General features: G+C 42.7%; 1 protein-coding gene across 2 annotated transcripts in view; it reads left to right on the forward strand.

Annotated features, from left to right (window-relative positions):
• Positions 1-19,829, forward strand: part of LOC116821627 (dynein axonemal heavy chain 5-like) — a 295,723-nt gene that overhangs the window by 245,204 nt on the left and 30,690 nt on the right. For both annotated transcript variants that reach the window (XM_075062654.1, XM_075062655.1), the window contains 3 exons: positions 4,243-4,364; positions 4,991-5,338; positions 9,297-9,485. In XM_075062654.1, coding sequence (XP_074918755.1) covers positions 4,243-4,364; positions 4,991-5,338; positions 9,297-9,485 — 659 coding nt within the window. The remainder of the gene's footprint in view (positions 1-4,242; positions 4,365-4,990; positions 5,339-9,296; positions 9,486-19,829) is intronic.

Below are 19,829 nucleotides of genomic sequence, written 5' to 3' on the forward strand. Positions count from 1 at the left end.
CAAGGTCAGATTTGATCCCTCAGTCATTTAAGCCTCTTATTTCACTATTTACATTTCTGGCGAGTTAGTAAGAATTCTAAATGTGCTTTGCTTCTGAGCTGTCTGAAAGACAGCGTGCTTTGATTTATGGAGTGAGCCCAGATATTTTCACTCACAAGGGCAGTTACCCAAGTTTCTGGTTTAGGTACTTTTTTGTAGTTTTTAAGATACTGCATCTTTTTTAGAGCATTTGTCTGTATTCAGATGACAGCCTGGTTCTTTTATAAGGCAGGTTGTAGCCAGTCTGCAATTTGATTTTAACAATATTCACAGATGTGTTATGGATAATGATTTAATTTTGAGTAGAATGTAAACTGTTTTAATGTTGTTCAGATCTTATCCCAGATTGCCAGTACACTGTGCTGTTAAATACTGTGGTTTGATTTTGTCTTGGTTCTTTTGATTCTCCTTTAATGTCTTTAGAATATATTTTGGAAAAGTTGTAAAGGATGGCAGATGACACTGGTGTGTTTTTCAGTATCATAGAAAGGAAGTTTTCAGGCTTTATAAGTCTAAGACAGCCATTTACTTCACTGTATTTGAAACCTGCCTTTACAAATTCATGCTATAGTATTTCTGGCCCTTTGTACAGATTTGTGTTAGGAAGCCCAATGAACAAATGTGGATACCTGTAATGATGCTGGTCTTGGTGAGATCCAACTGAGAGTGCCAATTCAGAACAAACTGCTTTAAGCAGGGCAGTTACAGCCCAAGGCTGGGGTTTTTCCACCTCTAAGGCAAACCAAACCAGCCAGACAGAGAGGACTTCGGTTTTGCCCCACTGGCTAACCACATGTCACACATGTAATTCCCTTAGACACTCCAGTTTCCCAGTATCAGGGGCGGCTCTAAGTATTTTGCCACCCCAAGTACGGCAGGCTGCCTTCAGTGGCTGCCTGTGGGAGGTCCCTGGTCTGCTGAAGCCGTGGGACCAGCAGACCCTCCGCAGGCATGCCGCCAAAGGCAACCTGCCTGCTGCCCTCACAGCAACCGGCAGAGCGCCCCCCGTGGCTTGCCGCCCCAGGCATGCTCTTGGCATGCTGGTGCCTGGAGTCGCCCCTGTCCAGTATCATCACCAGTGCGCCACTTGTTATGGGATGAATGGTTATGAAAACCAATACCCCAGTAAAAGAAAAAAGGGTTCTTTCGATCCCAAAGGACCAAGCCCCAGACCCAGATCAATATACAAATCAGATCTTACTCACAAATCGCGCTGTTGCCAGTCCTTTTGAATCTAAAATCTAAAGGTTTATTCATAAAAGGAAAAAGATATAGATGAGAGCAAGAAATGGTTAAATGGAATCAATTACATACAGTAATGGCAAAGTTCTTAGTTCAGGCTTGTAGCAGTGATGGAGTAAACTGCAGGTTCAAATCAAGTCTCTGGAGTACATCCACAGCTGGGATGGGTGATTCAGTCCTTTGTGTAGAGCTTCCGTGTAGCAAAGTCCCTCCAGAGGTAGGAAGCAGGACTGAAGACCAGATGGAGATGAGGCATCAGCCTTTTATAGTCTTTTCCAGATGTAAGAACATCTCTTTATTCTTACTGTGGAAAATTACAGCAAAGTGGAGTCTGGAGTCACATGGGCAAGTCCCTGCATACTTTGAGTTACACGGTGTATATGCCTTCTCTCAGTGGGTCAGTTGCATAGTTGATGGTCCTTAATGGGCCATCAAGCAGGCTCGGCAGAGGTGACACCAACTTGTCTGGAATGTAACCCAGAAGCTTAGTATAAGTTTGAAATACAGACAATATAGAATCAATATTCATAACTTCAACTACAAAAATGATACACACATACAGAGACTCTAATCATAACCAGCCAACCATAACCTTATATTAGACACCTCATTTGACCCCCTTTATACAAGATTTGGTGCCACTACAGCACCTTGGTTGCAACCATATTCTGTACGGTCCCAGTTCAAGTCAATAATGTGACAATATCTTAGTACAACATCCACACATGGTGGCCAGAGGCTCATCTCATCAGTTAGTTGCTGATGTAAATGATCTTTCGGATCCCTATATGCCAAATGTAGGATTTTTACATCCTGTTAAGGCCCACGGGTGAAATCAGACTCAAAGGAAATTTTACCACTGTCTTCAGTAAGGCCGGGCTTTCACCCTGTCTTTGAAAATTGGAACCACAGACACTTTTTAATATGTATCATTGTATTTCATAGGACATGGTGGATGACTTTCTTGGTTAGCAGAATATATATAACTGTATATTTAACTTTTGTATGTATTTATATATCTACAGTCATAGCTAATATTTAGAATCAGATTAAATATGAACAATTGTTTCAAGATTCCTGAGCTTAATTTAGGTTTGGAGCATCATTATTTATCTGAGATCAAGCTGCAGAGTTTAGGGACTCTCTTCCATTTCTTGACAAGATTGGCCACGTCAAAACAGTATTAATACTTGGGCAGTCCAAGCAGCAGAACGTTGTTTTGAATGCTCTTAATATCAACCTACTGCATGATTGCTGTAGGCCAGAGAATATGCAATTATAACAAGACTTGGAACTCATGTAGACCTTTTCATTCACTGATATCAAAATGCCATGCAGTGGGTAAATAGCACTATTCCTGTTTAATCATCAGGTAAATTGAGGTGTGGCAAAGTTAAGTGATTTGCTCAAGGTCACACAGTAGATCAGTGACAGAGCTGAGAACAGAACTTAGCTCTGCGGACTCCTATGCCTGAGCAAGTGCACCTTGCTGCTTTGCTTAGAGTGTGGCATCACTGCTCCTATATAAAGATGTCCTTTGTTTCATTTAATTCAGAAGGTCACACTTTTTCATTTTATTTAAAATATTTAAACTTTGCTATACTAAATAATATTTTAAGTTATTACATAAAAACAGAAGCCATGCTGCTGCTGCTGAAGATGATGATGATTAGCTCTACAATGGTTCTTTATAGACCATTAAAAATGATCAATTCCTCCTCCAAAGAGCAAAAACAAACAAAAAAATTGTATGAGGACTGTGGCAGAGCTCTGACCTTGCTCCTGTGGGTCCTGCGCTTCTAGGCGGTTTATGCTAGCCTCAGTGGCTCTCTGTGACCCTCCACGTAGCCCTTCTCTCTCTAGGGCCAGGGTTACAGTCTACTGAGCCATTTTCATCATAGCCCAGCAAGGAGGTTGGTGAGAGAACTCCCACAGTCCCTGTTCAGCCTTCTGTCCTGACAGGGGCCTGACTTCCCCTCCCAGGAGATGTTCCTGTAATGCTGGGTTGGGGGGAACCCGGGTCTGCCCTCTACTCCGGGTTCCAGCCCAGAGACCCTAATGGTAGCAGTTGTTGGCAGCCAACCTTTCACTGCCAGAGTTGCTACATTTCCCTGGGCCACTTCCCCACAGCTCTCCTGCTTCTCCCTTCTTCACCCTTACCTTAGGGCTCCTTTAACAATGATCTGAGGGTGTCTTCAGTAACCAGCCCTTCAGCTACACTTCCGTTAGCCTCATGGGCTCCCCTGGTCCTCTTCCGTGTTCTGGGATGGAGTGAGCCCTTTTTATAGTATTCAGCAGAGGGCCTTAATTAGTCGGTATCATTTAAGATATGCCTCACTGACTCTTTGGGCAGGCGTTTAATTAGAGTCAGGTGTTCTCATTAGCCTGGAGCAGCCCCTGCTCTGGTCAGTCAGGGAACAGAAAACTGTTAATCCAGTGGCCAGTATATCTGCCCTCTGCTATTCTGCTGTACCCAACTGGCCTGGGTCTATCACAGGACAAATTTATTTGTGGACAAATTCAGATTTTAGGATGGTAACGTTTAAGTGTTAAAATTAGAAATAGACTTCCAATACAAAATTTAGACTAGGATCCTGGTTTCAAACACTCACAGGTTTGCAATGTAGGGTCAGCCCATTTTAAAAATAGAGTTGTTGTTCTTGCTCTGGAGCTGCGTTTGAATTTTTGAAACTCACATTTTAGATTGAATGTTTTGGTTTAAGCATGTCCCTCTAAGCATAATATCTAAAATGTAATTTGACTGGTACTGTATCAAAATGAATAAATAGTTCAGTGATTGAAAATAGTTGCTCAGAATATAGAAAAACATATACTCTGTGTTGGGATAATCATTTCTCATAGAAGGAAATCTGCTACAACAGACCTAAATCAATCTTAAAACTCCAAGATAATTTTTTTTTTACTAATACAATGTGATTTTTATTTTATTTATTTTTTTAGGTGTAAAGGCTGGTTTAAAGCGGACATACTCTGCTATTACTCAGGAACAGCTGGAAGTGAGCAATATGCCACAGTGGAAACCACTGTTATATGCTGTGGCATTTCTACATACAACTGTTCAGGTTATTATTAATTAGCTATCTTACAGTTACGGCATAAACCATATTTCATAAATGAGAACATAATTAAGAATTTGAAATCTATGTTAAATATAAATAATGTGGTGGGCAAAATTGGACATATAAAATGAGAACAGCCGAAAAACTTCACCCATCCCCTATATTGAAAGATGACCCCAATATTGAACTTATCTGCCCACACTGTTCATATCCCTCCATCAGGAGACACCTGAGAGGAAAATGGACAATATACACCTTCACCCTGCATGAAAGATCTTTTCAGGAATTAATCAGGTGGCTGTCATTGAACTTTTTAAAAACAATTATGAAAATATTTCTATCTAGTCATTTGTAATACATGCTCCTTTGCCTCTCTCTGTGTGTTATATTAAAAAAAAAAAGATTCCAGCTGATTAATTCTGGGGCTGATTTTGTTCTCTCACTAGTGTAAATCAAGAATAGTTTTATTGAAGTCAGTGGAGTAAGCACAGTTAGAATCAAGCTCAGTGTCCCTTTAATTTCCATTGATGGTGGGTGGATTATTGCATTTTTAGTATATTTCACAAATGCTTTTACATGTGGAATTTCTGTTACTAAATTTCACTCTTTTAAACATCTTCCTCCATTAGGAAAGACGAAAGTTTGGTCCATTGGGCTGGAACATCCCTTATGAATTTAACCAAGCAGACTTTGCAGCCAGTGTGCAGTTTATTCAGAATCATTTGGATGAGGTTGACATTAAGCGTGGGGTGAACTGGAGCTGTGTTCGCTATATGCTTGGAGAAGTACAGTATGGTGGCCGTGTAACAGATGACCTTGACAAAATATTGCTAAATACATTTGCCAGAGCATGGTTTGGAGAGAGTATGTTTACTGACAAATTTTGCTTCTACAAAGGTTACGTTATTCCAAAAGGCAGGACAGTTGAAGACTATCTCCAGCACATAGAGCAGCTGCCAATTGTCGATACACCTGAGGTAAAAATGTTTCACGTTTTAAAGCGTTAAGAGAGTTATACTAATTAAAGCGCTAGACTTTTCTAATCATCCATATATGGAACAGGGCAGAGCTCAGACAGCAGACGTTACAAAAATGAAAACAATTGTTCTCACTTAACAGGCCATTGTTATCATCTGGGCCTGTTCCATTTTGAGGACAGGGAGTTAGTTGAAGTTGAAATAAAAATGGAAGTACTTTAGGTTTACAAATGCCTCTGAAGATAACATTTGTTGGAATTAAAGTGCACCAAATATACAGACTTGTTTCTGAGACTATTTCATGCACCACCACCACATACTAGGTAATAACGTGAAAGAACTCCATACTTGTAAAACTGAACTGGCTCTTTATTAAGAGAACTGTTTGCAGAGATCCTGCAACTGCAGTAAGCATCCTAGCCGTGTGTACACACATTGGTTTCCTGATGCCTCCTCCAAACTCTTCCCTCCTGCAACCTGGGCTCCTCCCTCCAAGTTCCTTGCAGGTTGGCATTCATGGATTGATCTGCACTGGTGTTTTTCTAAGCTAGTGTAGCTGCCCTGAGATTGCTGCATTGGCATAAATCTTTAGTATAATTATACTGTACCAGTATAAAAAGTGACTTGCACCAGTGTGACACTCTCTGGTTTGAGAATGAGATAAAATTAGTGTAGGCGCAGTGCAGCATAGCTATGGCTCAGACCAGTACAGTTTATCTTGTGCAAAAAAGCCCATTGTAGGCAAAGCCTGACTTTTACTTCGTAGTGGTATAATCCAGAACTGAAGATTCCTTTTCTAATTCCAAGAAAGGATACCACAGAGGTACTTCCAAACATACAGCATGGACTATTGGGATTCTGCAATAGAGCTGCAAAAATAGATTACATCATCTGAGTTCTTGAAGGGGCAGAAGCAACTATGAAAAAGCTCTGGATAAAGCATCTGTAAAGATACTGGGTCAGATCCCCTAGCTCCATTGATATTGAGTGAGATTCTGACCCACCATCTGTCCGGGATTCTCATTTCCGGGTCTTAGCTTCTTAATGCAACTCCCTTAGCTGTGAAGGTTTTGGATCCTTAAGGCAGCAGTAGCAGGGTAAGTGCAAGTCAAACTCCTTACTGGCTGATGTGCACCTTCTCCAGCTGAGTGTGAATGCTGCTCTCCCAACATTCCAGTGGATCCGTTTTGGTCATAGTCAGTGAAGCAGGTCACCACAGGAACTGCATCCCGTCTGCTTCAGCTCTTTCCCAGATCTCAGTTCCGGCTCCTGCACCTGCTTTTCCTCAGTGTTTTGAAGCCTGCTTCAGAATTTGGGGGCTTATTTTCTCAGTGTTTTGGTGCCTGCCAATCCAGATTTGTGTTTTTTATATACAGGAGTTTTGCTTTTCACTTCAGTGGTGTAGGATCAAACCCTGAATATGCAAAGATCTCTTTCTCCTTCAAAAGACTGACCCAGATTCTCACAGATCATGAGGAAAGTGACAACATCCTTCTGTCACTCCAAACTCCTCCTGAATTGCTGTTGGAAACCCCTGACCTTTTAAGCTCAATCTTCTCTGATCCAAGAAGGATATTGTATTAGTCAAGACAGTATAATTTTTGTTTTCTCCTATCTCCATTTTTGGTTAAGAAAGACAGATTGAATAAATCTGACTGCTGTATCATTGCTCCTTTGATGAAATTCAACCTTTGCATTAGTAAATCAGAATAAACACTGTCTTCGGAAGAGGACTATTGAATTTAGAAATCCCTTTGAAATGCACTTAGATTTCAGACAGGAGGGTGTGGAGTGTTTCCAGCTGGATTTGGAACTCCAGTCAGTTGAAAAACTAAGGGGTACAATTCTGGATTCCTTATGCACCCAAAACTCCCTTTAAATTAGGTTTCTAGATTAGTGTCCAGGAGGATTAACGACACTGAACTGCCCCAGGATATTACTGTGTTTTCTGTTTTATTCTCCCATGCATACACAAAGATGCACACAAGACCAAATTCATCCCTGGAGTAACTTCTCTAACTTCAGTGAAGTTACTCCAGGGATGAATTTAGTCCTCAGTCTAGTACTATAATTTACATGCACGAAGGGAGGCATTGTCTCTTGTTTTGAACTAGGACAGAGGCATTGCTACAAATTCGCTATAGCAAAAATGCTTTTCTGATTTTAAAATGGTAAAGATGATATGTTTCCTGCCAGCCATATCCTAATTCCTTTGCCCAGAGAAAGTCTCACTCTCTTCAACAAAGGAGGTCAACAAATCATGAACATCTTTAATCTTCAAATTATGTTTGTATTCCATGATAGTCAATACAGATGTAATACTGTGCATTGACTCTTTCACATATTTCTAATACTTCTAAATACATAGGTTGTATTAACTGTACAAGTCCTGTCTGTGAAATATGTTTTAAATCCTACTTGGAGCCTAATTCAATGGGAATTGCGTGCACACACTGTGTCTCCAAGCAGAACTGGGTCTATAACAGGGGTCGGCAACCTTTCAGAAGTGGTGTGCTGAGTCTTCATTTATTCACTCTAATTTAAGGTTTCACGTGCCAATAATACATTTTAACGTTTTTAGAAGGACTCTTTCTATAAGTCTATAATATATAAGTAAACTATTGTTGTATGTAAAATAAATAAGGTTTTTAAAGTGTTTAAGAAGCTTCATTTAAAATTAAATTAAAATGCAGAGCCCCGCGGACCGGTGGCCAGGACCGGGGCATTGTGAGTGGCACTGAAAATCAGCTCACGTGCCACCTTTGGCATGCGTGCCATAGGTTGCCTACCCCTGGTCTTATAACAATAACACTTTCAGAGCCAGATTCTCAAGTGGTTTAAACTGGTGCAGCTCCATTGACTTTGATGCACTTACACCCACTTACACCAGCTGAAGATCTGTCTCTGAATTTTTAAAGTTGCAAACATAACAGTATTAAACTTAATTGTTTTTATGCCTTTTATTCTTAGAGTAATTAATTACTAAGCATTAGAAGTGTCTTCTGTATATGAAATGAGCTGGTGTTCAGAGTCCAGTTCCCGGTGGACAAGAATCACCATCCAGATTGACAGTTAAAGACTTACTGATAGTCTCAGCAAAGAAATACAAAGATTGAATGAGCATAAAGTCTGAACTATTGTTATCTTTTATGGTTGCTGTTTTTAGGTCAGGACTGAAGCAGGGGAGGGCATAGGTCACTGCTCATGCTATACTTCTTTCAGACTAAACAAAAAAATTAAGTTTTCACAGCCAGGGAGAAAAAGACTTGAAACCAAAAATAGCTAAACATAACATCCTGAATATATCTCTGTTTTTAACATCTGTATGGGTGCTTTCAAATATATATGGTATACAGTGTGGGTTTTCATTTTTACTGTCCATGTTTTAGAAACCTAATCCACCAGTACCACTCCTAAAAAAAAAAAAAAAATATTAGAGGAAAGAGAAAATTTAAAAAGAAGACAATTTAGGGGGGTCAGAAACTGAAAATGGTGGAAAAGTAATGATAACGGAACCACCATAATTACTAATATTTATGCCTTGTACAATACCATACATGTGCATATCTTTCACAGGATTATGATATTGAAGTAGTCAGTACTGTAGTCACTAGAAACTTTGCTGTTAAAATGAATAGGTCAAGGAAAGCATTTTCTGAAACAAATGGAGAAGGTGATTCGGCTGATTTTAGGAGATGCACATTAATTCAGGGCTGAGTTTTTTGTATAACTTCATCCAGATGCTTATCTGATTTAGATCAATGTAACCTCATTGACCTTAATGAGGTTATGCTGATTTACACCATCTAAGGATCTGCTCACTTGTCTTTTTCCTTTGTGTAGACTATTAACTGATATATTTTAAAAAATCAATGTGGTGTATTAACAAGAGTGCTCTATTTTTTTTAAGACGTAATTCTTCATTTTTTTTTCTTATTGCATCCTTTTTTATCTTAAGGTATTTGGACTTCACCCTAATGCAGACATAACTTATCAGACTAATATGGCTAATGAGACTTTAAGCACAATAGTTAGCATTCAGCCTAAAGACAGCGGCAGTGGAGGAGGGGAAACCAGAGAAGCAATGGTACAGCGTCTTGCTGATGAGATGCTGGAGAAGTTGCCACCAGACTACATCCCTCATGAGGTACAAATATATACGGCAAGACACTGCTGCATAGATACATATGAATTATTTATATATGCCATTCATGTGAAAACACTTCTCTGTGCAACTTTTTTGTTTAACTCACAAGTATTTTAAGTAATTAATGAAATAACTCCCACTTCATTAAAAGTATAAGTGTTCGGGTTTATTATCTGAAGGGTATATACATCAAAAAGTTACATATGAAGAAATATTGGTTAGTTACATAGGATTTAAACACTAACATGATATGCTGTCTGGGAGTGGTGGTGAGTCTTGCATTTGTGTTTTAATAAAAGAAAGTGGATATTATTGTTGTTATTATTTTATTACATTAACCTTTATATGTAGTGTCATAGGTACGGATAGCTCCTTATGTAGCAAGCAAAAGCAGGATCTTATACCAAATATGCTTGCCACAGTGGCACGTGACTAATGGTTAGATAAATGTAGGGTAGAGCTCTGCAGAGCTTTAATAATCTAGATGTGTTTTAAATTATTGAGGAAGTGGATGTGGTATGAATGGAGGGACACAAAAAGAGCTGGAGCAGCAAGCAAGGAAGAGGAGCTTGGAGATAACAGTTTGGATAGTCTGTAAAGAAGGGAAATATGTTTCAGGAATATCAGCAAGAAGATTGTGTGGTAAGGCATAGCCAAGAACTCTGGCAGGGGGAATAGACAGGAAGGGACAGATTCTAGATATGCTGTGAATGAAGCAGCAAGAGAGTTTAGCAACAGCTGAATATAATGGTATTTCTTCCCACTCACTGGATACTTGGTTGTGTTTCCAGGTTCCCAAAGACTCCCACTTTTTAGAAGAGAAAAAGACAAACATCTAATTGAGTAATAAAATGAAAGTAGAAACCACAAACTATACATGAGCTATGACAGCTTGTAGTCTCTTGCACTAATCTGATAGTCCAGAATAAAGCAAGGGTCTCTGATCCATCTGGGGCAGCTACCTGATCTGAGCTCACTGACTGTCAGAACAAACTTTTCTCCATGGTGTATGTCTCTTCATATATTGATGTTCTCCTGTAGCCATTCAGATATGTAGAACGTCACTCATAAAAACAGAATTTAAAGTATCTCCAAATAATACCGTGACACTACACCCTGTATTCTTCCTAGTAATATTATTATGATACGATTATGGCATACTTATGATGCATTTTGTATAAGATGCATCATGTAAGGTGTCACAAGAAAAGTTATGATTTGCTGAATATGATTATTCTATTTGTATGCATGTATCATTTTTTCATCTAAAATTATGAATATTGACTATGTATATTTCAAATGTAGTTACACCTGGGCAACGCCCACTGGACAAGATGCTTCAAGTCTAGATAGCTGGTTGTGAAGGGCCTATTCAGGGTTACGGGCCATTAGGAAAAACAATAGGCCTTAGGAGAAGCTTATCCCCTACCCGGTGAGCCTTCCTGAGAACGCTCCAGACAGCCTGTAAGTAATGGCTGCTATGAATCAGCAGGGCATGCAAGGGCATGTGACCAGATCACATGCCATTGATCTCCATTTTCAGTATCTGTATTTTTCCACAAACTAGCTGGGAACTGTTTTTGGAACAAAGGGTTCCTGCCATATGTTAAAGCTATATAAGGCAGGGAGTGACCTCATCTGTGGTTCTTCATGCCCCCACAATTCAACACCTAAGAGAAGCTCATAAGGAAAAGGACTTGGAATGGCGGTGAGGAGCCCAAGCTGCAAAGCAAGTGCAGCTTATGTCTTGAGATTCTGCAAGCCAGCTTGTATCACCAGTCACGGTGAGAGATTGCTAATTCTTATCCAATCTTTCTAGCATTTTAGGCTTAGTTTGCAGTTTTGTTTAAACATAAAACACATTCTTCACATGGTGGGGGGCAGACATATTAATGAGTGTACACTGTACATATTAATGAGCTTACAGTGTACAGATCCCTGTGCAGTGCAAGACAGGTATAATTTTGAGTTTATACTCCAGAGGGGAGTGCGTGCTGGGGGGCAAGGGGGGGCTGGAAAACTGACTGTTTGCATTTGGGCAGCACAGTTTAGGTGAGTGGCACCACCTGCTGTTGTGTTGGGGCATAACAGGGCCTGGGTGAGGCTGGCTGGTTCCCCAACCCAACTGTGTGTCTTAGAGGGACTCCGCAGTCCCCACAGCTCTCAGATTGCACCCCAAGGTTGACAACCCATCACAAATACAACTTTAAACACTTTGTGAGATTACATCAAAACAAGTGACAAATAAACAATTGAAACCATCTTGCAGATTGTAAGATCCACTTCAGTTTTCCCATTTCACATACAGAAGAAGCCAGAGAGTTCTATTGCTTCCAAGCCACCTCGCTCAGGGGCTTACGTAACAGATAACAAAGAGTTCTTCTTCAAGGAGTGTCCCTGTGGGTGCTCCACCATAGGTGCCTTGGTGCCCTGTGCTTGTAATTGGAGATTTATAGTAGCAGTGCCCCAGTTGGCCGTGCACGTGCAGCAGCCATCTCATGCTGCTCCAAGCAGCTACCTAGCATGCGCAGCCAACCGACCCCCAGTTCCTTTTCTGCCGCCCTTGGCTTGAGTCAGAGCGAGAGCAGCACCTCTTCAGCTCCATAAATAGATCATATTCCTTCCTTTTTTCTTTTATCCTCTCAGTTCTAGTTAACTTCGGTTAGCACTACTTTTAATTTCTTCCATGTTAAAAAAAAAAAAAAAGTTAGTGTAGTTTTTCCCCCCATCCTGCCACTCAGGGGGCCTCCACCAATGATGACTGCTTTAAAATGGGCTACCCTGTTTTTCTCCAGAACCGGACCTTCCTCAGGCATGCCTGGTTCACCTGGATTCAAACGCTGCCTGATCTGCAGGCTATCAATACCTATTTCAGACGGCCATGCTTAGTGCATGCGCCATCTCAGAGAGACTCATATTCCCCAAAAGTGTCCTCAGTGTAAAAAACTGACTGCCAGGACACTGAAGGCCAAAGACCTCCAACGTAAATTACTCATGATGGAGAAATCCCTCAGGCCAGCCTCCAGTCTAGAGTCCAGGATGCCTCTTTACCAACAGTCGCCAGCAGCCGCCTCAGACAAGGGCTCCACTACCAAGACTGCTTCTAAGGACTCTGTCCCTAAAAAGGCGACCAAACACCGGTCTCAGTCATCGCCACAGCAAGATCCACCTAAAAATAAACGGTCTCCTGGTGAAAAATCTGCCCTGGTACTGACGGCACCGAAAGCCTTGGACCAAGAGGCTCCAGGACTGAGAGGCACCGGGAACATCCGGTACAGAGACTTCCTGGGGAGCCCAGGGCCGGTATGGGCAGGATCTCAGTCAGGTGCACAATCTAAAGCCAAGCTCCCTAGCTTGGCACTGACCATGCCGAAGAACATCCCAGCACTGACCAGTGTAATGGTGCCACCGGCTGCACATATACAGCTTAGCAAGACCTTGGCACGATAGTTCTGACCCTCTCCTTTCAGACTGCTCTGCCATCCCCGGCACCAAGCTTTCTGGTACTGCAACTTTTCACCAGACGGACGGACCTGGCAGTTTCTTCTACGCCAGGGACCCCCTTATTCGGTACCAGGGGTACCCCAGCGAGGTGTGAACCAAGCCACATCATCACCAAGGGGCTTCAGTGACACCTGTCTCCAGTGATGATGATGAGGAGGATGACTCAGGACTGTACATCCCTCGCCACTCCTCTGCTAAAACTGGACCCTCACATCACCAGCCACTGGTAGACACGCAAGCCTGGCAGCCCCAATCTTGACTGCCACCTCCTATGGCCCTCCCATCCAACTCGCCATACTGGGACCCATGAGCCATTTATAGACCGCATAACCCACCAGTCTCCAGAATACCCCACTCTCCCTCACCAGTGGCTCCAGCATGAGGAGGCCCAGGATGAGGAGACTGAAGAGCAGGAGGATGCACCTGAAGGAGACACCTTGCCCCCTACACATATCTCATCCAGATGAAACAATCATGCCACAACCCCCACATTGGGGGATGACTTCAAGTCCTTTCAGACCTTTTCAAGAGGGTAGCAGACTCCCTCAACATCTCCTTGTCTGAGACCCAAAATAAACTCACTTACATTCTCCAGGCATCCCCATCAGCAAAAATAGCACTTTTTATTAACACTGCGGTAATGGACCCAGCGAAAACCATCTGGCAGACGCCAGCCACAGCCCCTCCTTAATGCAAAAGGTCGGACAAAAAAATGGTACATGCCTGTAAAAGGGTCTGAATTTCTCTTTACCTACCACACTCCTAATTCACTGGTAGTGGAGGCAGTAAATCAGAAGGGCAAACAGCAACAGTCTAGATCCGCCCCTTACGACAAGGACTGGAAGAGGCTATACCTCTTTGGGTGCAAAGTCTATTCTGCCACCTTGCAATTTTGAATTGTGAATTACTCTGTACTGATTGCAAAATACACACACACAATCTGTTTTCTACAATGTCATCTTTTATTGAAAATCTTCCAGAGGACAAGAGAGAAGCATATAAGTCCAACATCTCCGAAGGTTCTCTCATCGCAAGGACAACCCTCCAAGCCTTTCTCGATTCCGAGGACACAGCAGCACGCTCCATCATGACCTCCGTGGTCATGTGTCGGGCATCTTGGCACCACCTATCAGGATTCCTGAGAGAGGTACAGGCTGTGGTTGAGGACCTCCCCTTTGAGGGTCAGAAACTGTTTGCCGAATCCACCGATGTGTCCTTGCGTACTTTAAGGGACTCTCAGGCCACCTTAAAGACTTTCGGCATCTATGTCCCTGGAAACAAGAAAAAGAAGGGCAGTTTTTATAACCAAAAATTCTGGGCTGCACCATGCTCCTAGCCTCAAAGACAGTATACCCAATGCTGCAAACAGAGGAGATGGGACAAAGGGAGAATCAAGACCAGCCTTCCTCATTCCAGCTTTCCACTTCTAGGCCATCATTTTGAAGGTCTGGATGAGAGCCCCAAAACATCTACACGCTCTAATTCCGGATCTCAACCCCACTTAACATCTTCCGGGGACCGCCTGTCACCATATTACCCAGTTTGGAACAATATCACCACATACAGATGGGTCCTGGGAATTATCCAGCAGGGTTACTCCATCCCATTTATTTCTATCCCATCTACCCAACCCCCTTCCCTGTCCCTCTTCAGGAACCTCTCTCACGAGCCCCTATTACATCAGGAAATAAACCACCTCCTGCAATTAGGGGCTGTGGAACCTGTACTAGCTCAACACAGGGGAAGAATATTTAATTCCCATTATTTCCTCACTCAGAAAAAGAATGGCGGATGGAGACCCATTCTGGATTTACGCAAACTCAAGAAGTTTGTGAGAACACAGCGATTCAAAATGGTGACCCTATCGATGATGATTCCAGCATTAGAGAAAGGAGATTGGCTCTTGTCCCTCGACCTGCAAGATGCTTACTTTCATGCCACCATTCATCCGGCACACAGAAGATTGTTGTGCTTCATGCTAGGACATCAACATTACTGATATAAAGTGCTACCCTTCAGACTGTCAACCACCCCAACGGTCTTTTCCAAGGTCCTCGCCATCACTTCAGCTCAACTTCACAGAGGTCATGATTTTTCCATACCTGGATGACTGCCTGTTAAGAGCACCAACACGGCGGGCAGCACTAGAAGCCACAGAGACCACAATAGCCCTCTTTACGAACCTTGGACTTCAAATAAATCTTCAGAAGTCTACTTTGGTCCCAGTCCAACAACTGGAATTTATAGGGCCCTATCTTGACTGCCTCAGAGCAACAGCAAGGTTAATCCATCAGCGCTTCCTCAACTTAACCACTCTGATTACGATGGTCATGGACAGGAGGGGGTGCGGGGTGCTGGCTCTGAGATGGGGTTCAGGGCTGGAGCAGCAGGTTGTCATGCAGGAGGGGATATGGGGCGCTGGCTCTGGGAGTGGGGTTGGGGTGCGGGCTCCCACCGGGTGGCACTTATCTTGGGCAGCTCCCGGTCAGCGGCACAGTGGGGCTAAGGCAGGCTCCCTGCCTGCCTTGACTCCATGCTGCTCCTGGAAGGGACCGACGCCCCTCTCTGCAAGCATCACCCCTGCAGCGCCCATTGGCCACAGTTCCCCATTCTGGGTCAATGGGCGCTGCAGGGGGTGGTGCTTGCAGGCAGGGGCAGTGTGTGGAGACCCCGTCCCCCCACTCTGGGGCCATGGGGGCATGCTAGCGGCTTCGGGGAATGGCGTGGGGCCGGGACAGGCAGGGAGCCCGTCTTAGCAGCAGCCCTGCTGCGCCACCAGACTTTTAGCAGCCAGAGATCATGATCGACTGGGAGAGTCTCCAGGACCGACCAGTCAATTGTGATAGATCAGTTGGTGACCACTGATCTCAATAAACCAATATACTTACATGTGTTTTTCCCGAAACCACATGCCAACAACAGGGAGGCTTCTCTTCACACGCTCAACATCCGAAGACCACTAGCCTTTTACCTAGAAAGAACGAAAACATTTAGAAAATCATCTTGTCTCTTTCTCTCTAGAACAGAATGATTGAAGGGTCAAACCATCTCTAAACAGAGACTATCTGAATGGATATCAGGCTGTATCCATTTGTGTTACCAGCAGAACAACCTCTCTGCTCCACCAGGAGTCCGCACACAATCCACCAAAGCGTTATCAACATCAGTAGCATTTTTTTTAATGACATACCTATCTCGGACATTTGCAAAGCAGCTACCTGCACCTCTGCCCACACTTTTACTAAACACTATGCTCTCGAGCAACCATCAGCTGCAGACGCACAGTTTGGACTCTCGATCCTAGCCACCATCAATAAACGAACTCCAAAGCCTTCCCTCCACTGTCCATAGTCACCTAATGCTCCACAAAGCTCCATAGTCACCTAAAGTGAAGCACCCACAGGGACACTCCTTGAAGAAGAAGAGAAGGTTACTAGCCCTGTGCAGTAATTGAGGTTCTTCGAGATGGTTGTCCCTGTGGGTGTTCCACTACCCACCCTCCTTCCCTCTACTTCGGACTTTCATGCTGATCCTCTAGGGTAGAAAAGGAACTGGGGGTTGGTTGCCTGCGAATGCTAGGTAGCCACTCAGAGCAGTGCGAGATGGCTGCCGCGCACGTGCTGCTAACTGGGGCGCTGCTACTACAAATCTGCAATTACAAATGCAGGGCGCCAAGACACCTAAAATGGAGCATCCACAGGGACAACCATCTTGAAGAACCTCAATTACTGCACAAGGTGAGTAACCTTCTCATCTGTAGTAAAATGACAGGCTCCCATCTCTCCACATGTGTGCAGATAGATGCAAATATAAATGTCAGCGCATCATGCAGTTAGGTTTATAATGAAAAAAAATTTGCCTTACAGGTTGAAAAACTGATAGCTAGGGAATATAATGATGGAATTCTAAAGGCATTATTGCTGATTGGAGGTCAGCTGCGTAACCAAGTGGCAATGTTTTTTCCCTATATAAGATTTGGTCTAAATACATTTCAACTTTAAATTCACCTCTGCTGGGTGTCTTTATGTCAGGGGTTCTCAAACTGGGGGTTGGGACCCCTCAGGGGGTTGCAAGGTTATTACGTGGGGGGTTGTGAGCTGTCAACCTTCATCCCAAGCCCCACTTTGCCTCCAGCATTTATAATGGTGTTAAATATATAAAAAGTGTTTTTAATATATAAGGGGGGGGGTTGCATTCAGAGGCTTGCTATGTGAAAGGAGTCACCAGTAAAAAAAGTTTGAGAGCCACTGCTTTATGTTATTCCATAGCAGCATGTGACCCCCCCCCTTAACCAATAAGAGAACTGTAACAGTACTGATAGGATGGTTTATACATCCCCCTCACACACCAGATTTCATCCTGTCTACCTTGAACTGGTTGCTGGTGCCACTCTAAAGCAGCTCTGTTTGTGGTGGGAGTGGCAAGGGGGAGGGGCATCTCCCTGAACTTGCCTTTCCTCCACACCCATACCATATTTTGGAGGGGGATATCACCTCTCAAAATGGTGTCCTCCCCAAATCTGCTGACAGGGCAGTACAAGGGTGAGAGGAGACTAATGAAAATGATTCCAAAACATTATCTTAACTTGCAGTTTTGAAGTAGAAGCAGATTGAAATTCCCAAGCTGCTATAGTACGTTACTTGGTGTCACATTTTGAGGTGCACCCCAGACCAATGAAAAGTTGTGTGACTGCCTGACCTATAACCCTGGTTGCCTTAAAATGCTCTGCTGCTGGAGCTCCCTTGTCTGGATGCTCCCAGCCAGCATATAAGCCTGCATTGAGTTTTGGTGTGATAAGCAGCCCTAGTTCAGCAACTCTGACTGCAGCTGCCTGCTTCTTACACCACAGCCACACTCTGCTCTCCACCAGCCTTGGTTACTATTAGCCAAGTGACTCCAAGATATCCCCAGTAAATGTACTTTCGTTGTCTCTGTCTGATGACCAGGCTGGTTAGATAAGCAAATACACAGTTCTTTATGATCCAGAGGTGCTGAGTCCCAAACCAACTTCTGAGCTTTGATGATTCTGTTTACAGCATACGTAAATTGCAATTCCATTGTCACTGGTCACCCTGCTTCATTTGTATTTGACCTGAGCAGACCTATTTTGTTCAAATTCACTTTAAAACATAGTATCAAAGAACATCCATAACTCCACATGCAATATTGTTACATACATTCCATCATGATACTATTCACCAGTGTATTACTGGTTTTCAGGTGATACCCCACAAGGCATATTTTGTACAAATATCAGGAATGCTTACGGTCACACTTGGTCATTCCTCTTGGTTCATGGTAACAGCCCTTCCACTGGAACTCAAAGTACTGTGTTACCTATAAAAGCAACAAAGAGTCCTGTGGCACCTTGTAGACTAACAGATGTATTGGAGCATGAGCTTTCGTGGGTGAATACCCACTTCCTCGGATGCATGCAGTCTATAAGGTGCCACAGGACTCTTTGCTGCTTTTACAGATCCAGACTAACATGGCTACCCCTCTGATACTGTGTTACTTATGCACAACTGGGTAAGGAGCATGCATGCTAGGACCAAGACATTATACAAACAGTAAGAACTAGTATGACTGTTTTTTTTCATTGCCTCCTTTCTTAAATTGTCTATTTAATGTTAACTGACATCTGTTTACATTCCACTTCACAATCCAACTGTGACTTGATAAAATATATACAAATAATGAGGAAATATTTTTATCTGGGCTTTTTGTAATTAATGTGTTTCATTTCAGAGAGGGCTCTTTTGACTAATGTTCTGTCTTCAGGTTTCCTTTCTGCTGGTCAGGTTGTTTTCTTAATGTAATTCTAGAATAGGGATCAGGAAATGAGCGATCTTGTTGGGTAATACAGAATCTAATGTAAACAATCAATCATGGCTCAAGATTTATGTGCTTCATCATGTAATTAACAATAAGCTTTCCAAGAGCAAGACTGTAATTAGCAAAACTCACAGAAGCTCACAATTTGAGTCTCATCTCCAGGATAACAAAGACATGACAGGTTATGAATTATGTTATTAATTCAAAGCCTTATGTGGTGGTGTACTTGATGCTCAAGACTGAGTGCTGTGAATGCAGCTAGGGTTGAATTAATACAGTATAGTTCTTGCATTGATATGTTTCTTTGCTATTATGGAATATTACAGAGGTTTGCATTTTTTTAAAAAAAATGTGTTTCATAGAAGAATTCCCAAGCCCTGGGAGTTGCTCTGTATTATAGTATTGTGGCAGCATCACTATAATTATAGCTGAGGAGACACTCTTGTTTTAAGCCTCTCATTTTAGATTCACATACTTGAACTTTTTGGAAAATTACCTTTTGGAGTGAAATTACCTAGACTTGTTCTCATCCTGGAAGAAAATGTTTTTGTGCAGTTTGCTAAAATGCCACTTTTAAGTTATCTAAGAATGGGGAAAGGGGGTTTTGCAAACTAAAAAAAAAATTTTTCTTTTGTTTTTAAAGGTGATAATTAATGGGTCAGATTCTCCATGGTGCCTCTCCTATGTGAAGTGCTCTTCTTATATCTAGCATGTATCACACTTTTTCTTTGGGATTGTCAGGGCTAAATTCCAACTCTGGCACTTCAAGTGCAGAAGGTGGGGCCCTCAAGGATTCTAAAAATTAATATTGGCCACTCCAGGCTTGTATTAAACTCCCAAGGTTACAGCTTTCTCTGACCTTGGATGGGTAGATGCTGCCACCACTCAAGTGCAAAACCCCTTTGAGAACCCAGGAAGGCTCAGCTGGGAATTCCTTCCTGTGGGGTACCCTCAAGCCCTAGTATTTCAAAGGAAATCAGCTGTTGCCACCAGCTAATTAAAAAA

The sequence above is a fragment of the Chelonoidis abingdonii genome, chromosome 2 (genome assembly GCF_003597395.2).
Source record: "Chelonoidis abingdonii isolate Lonesome George chromosome 2, CheloAbing_2.0, whole genome shotgun sequence".
In the NCBI taxonomy this organism is placed as follows: domain Eukaryota; kingdom Metazoa; phylum Chordata; order Testudines; family Testudinidae; genus Chelonoidis; species Chelonoidis abingdonii.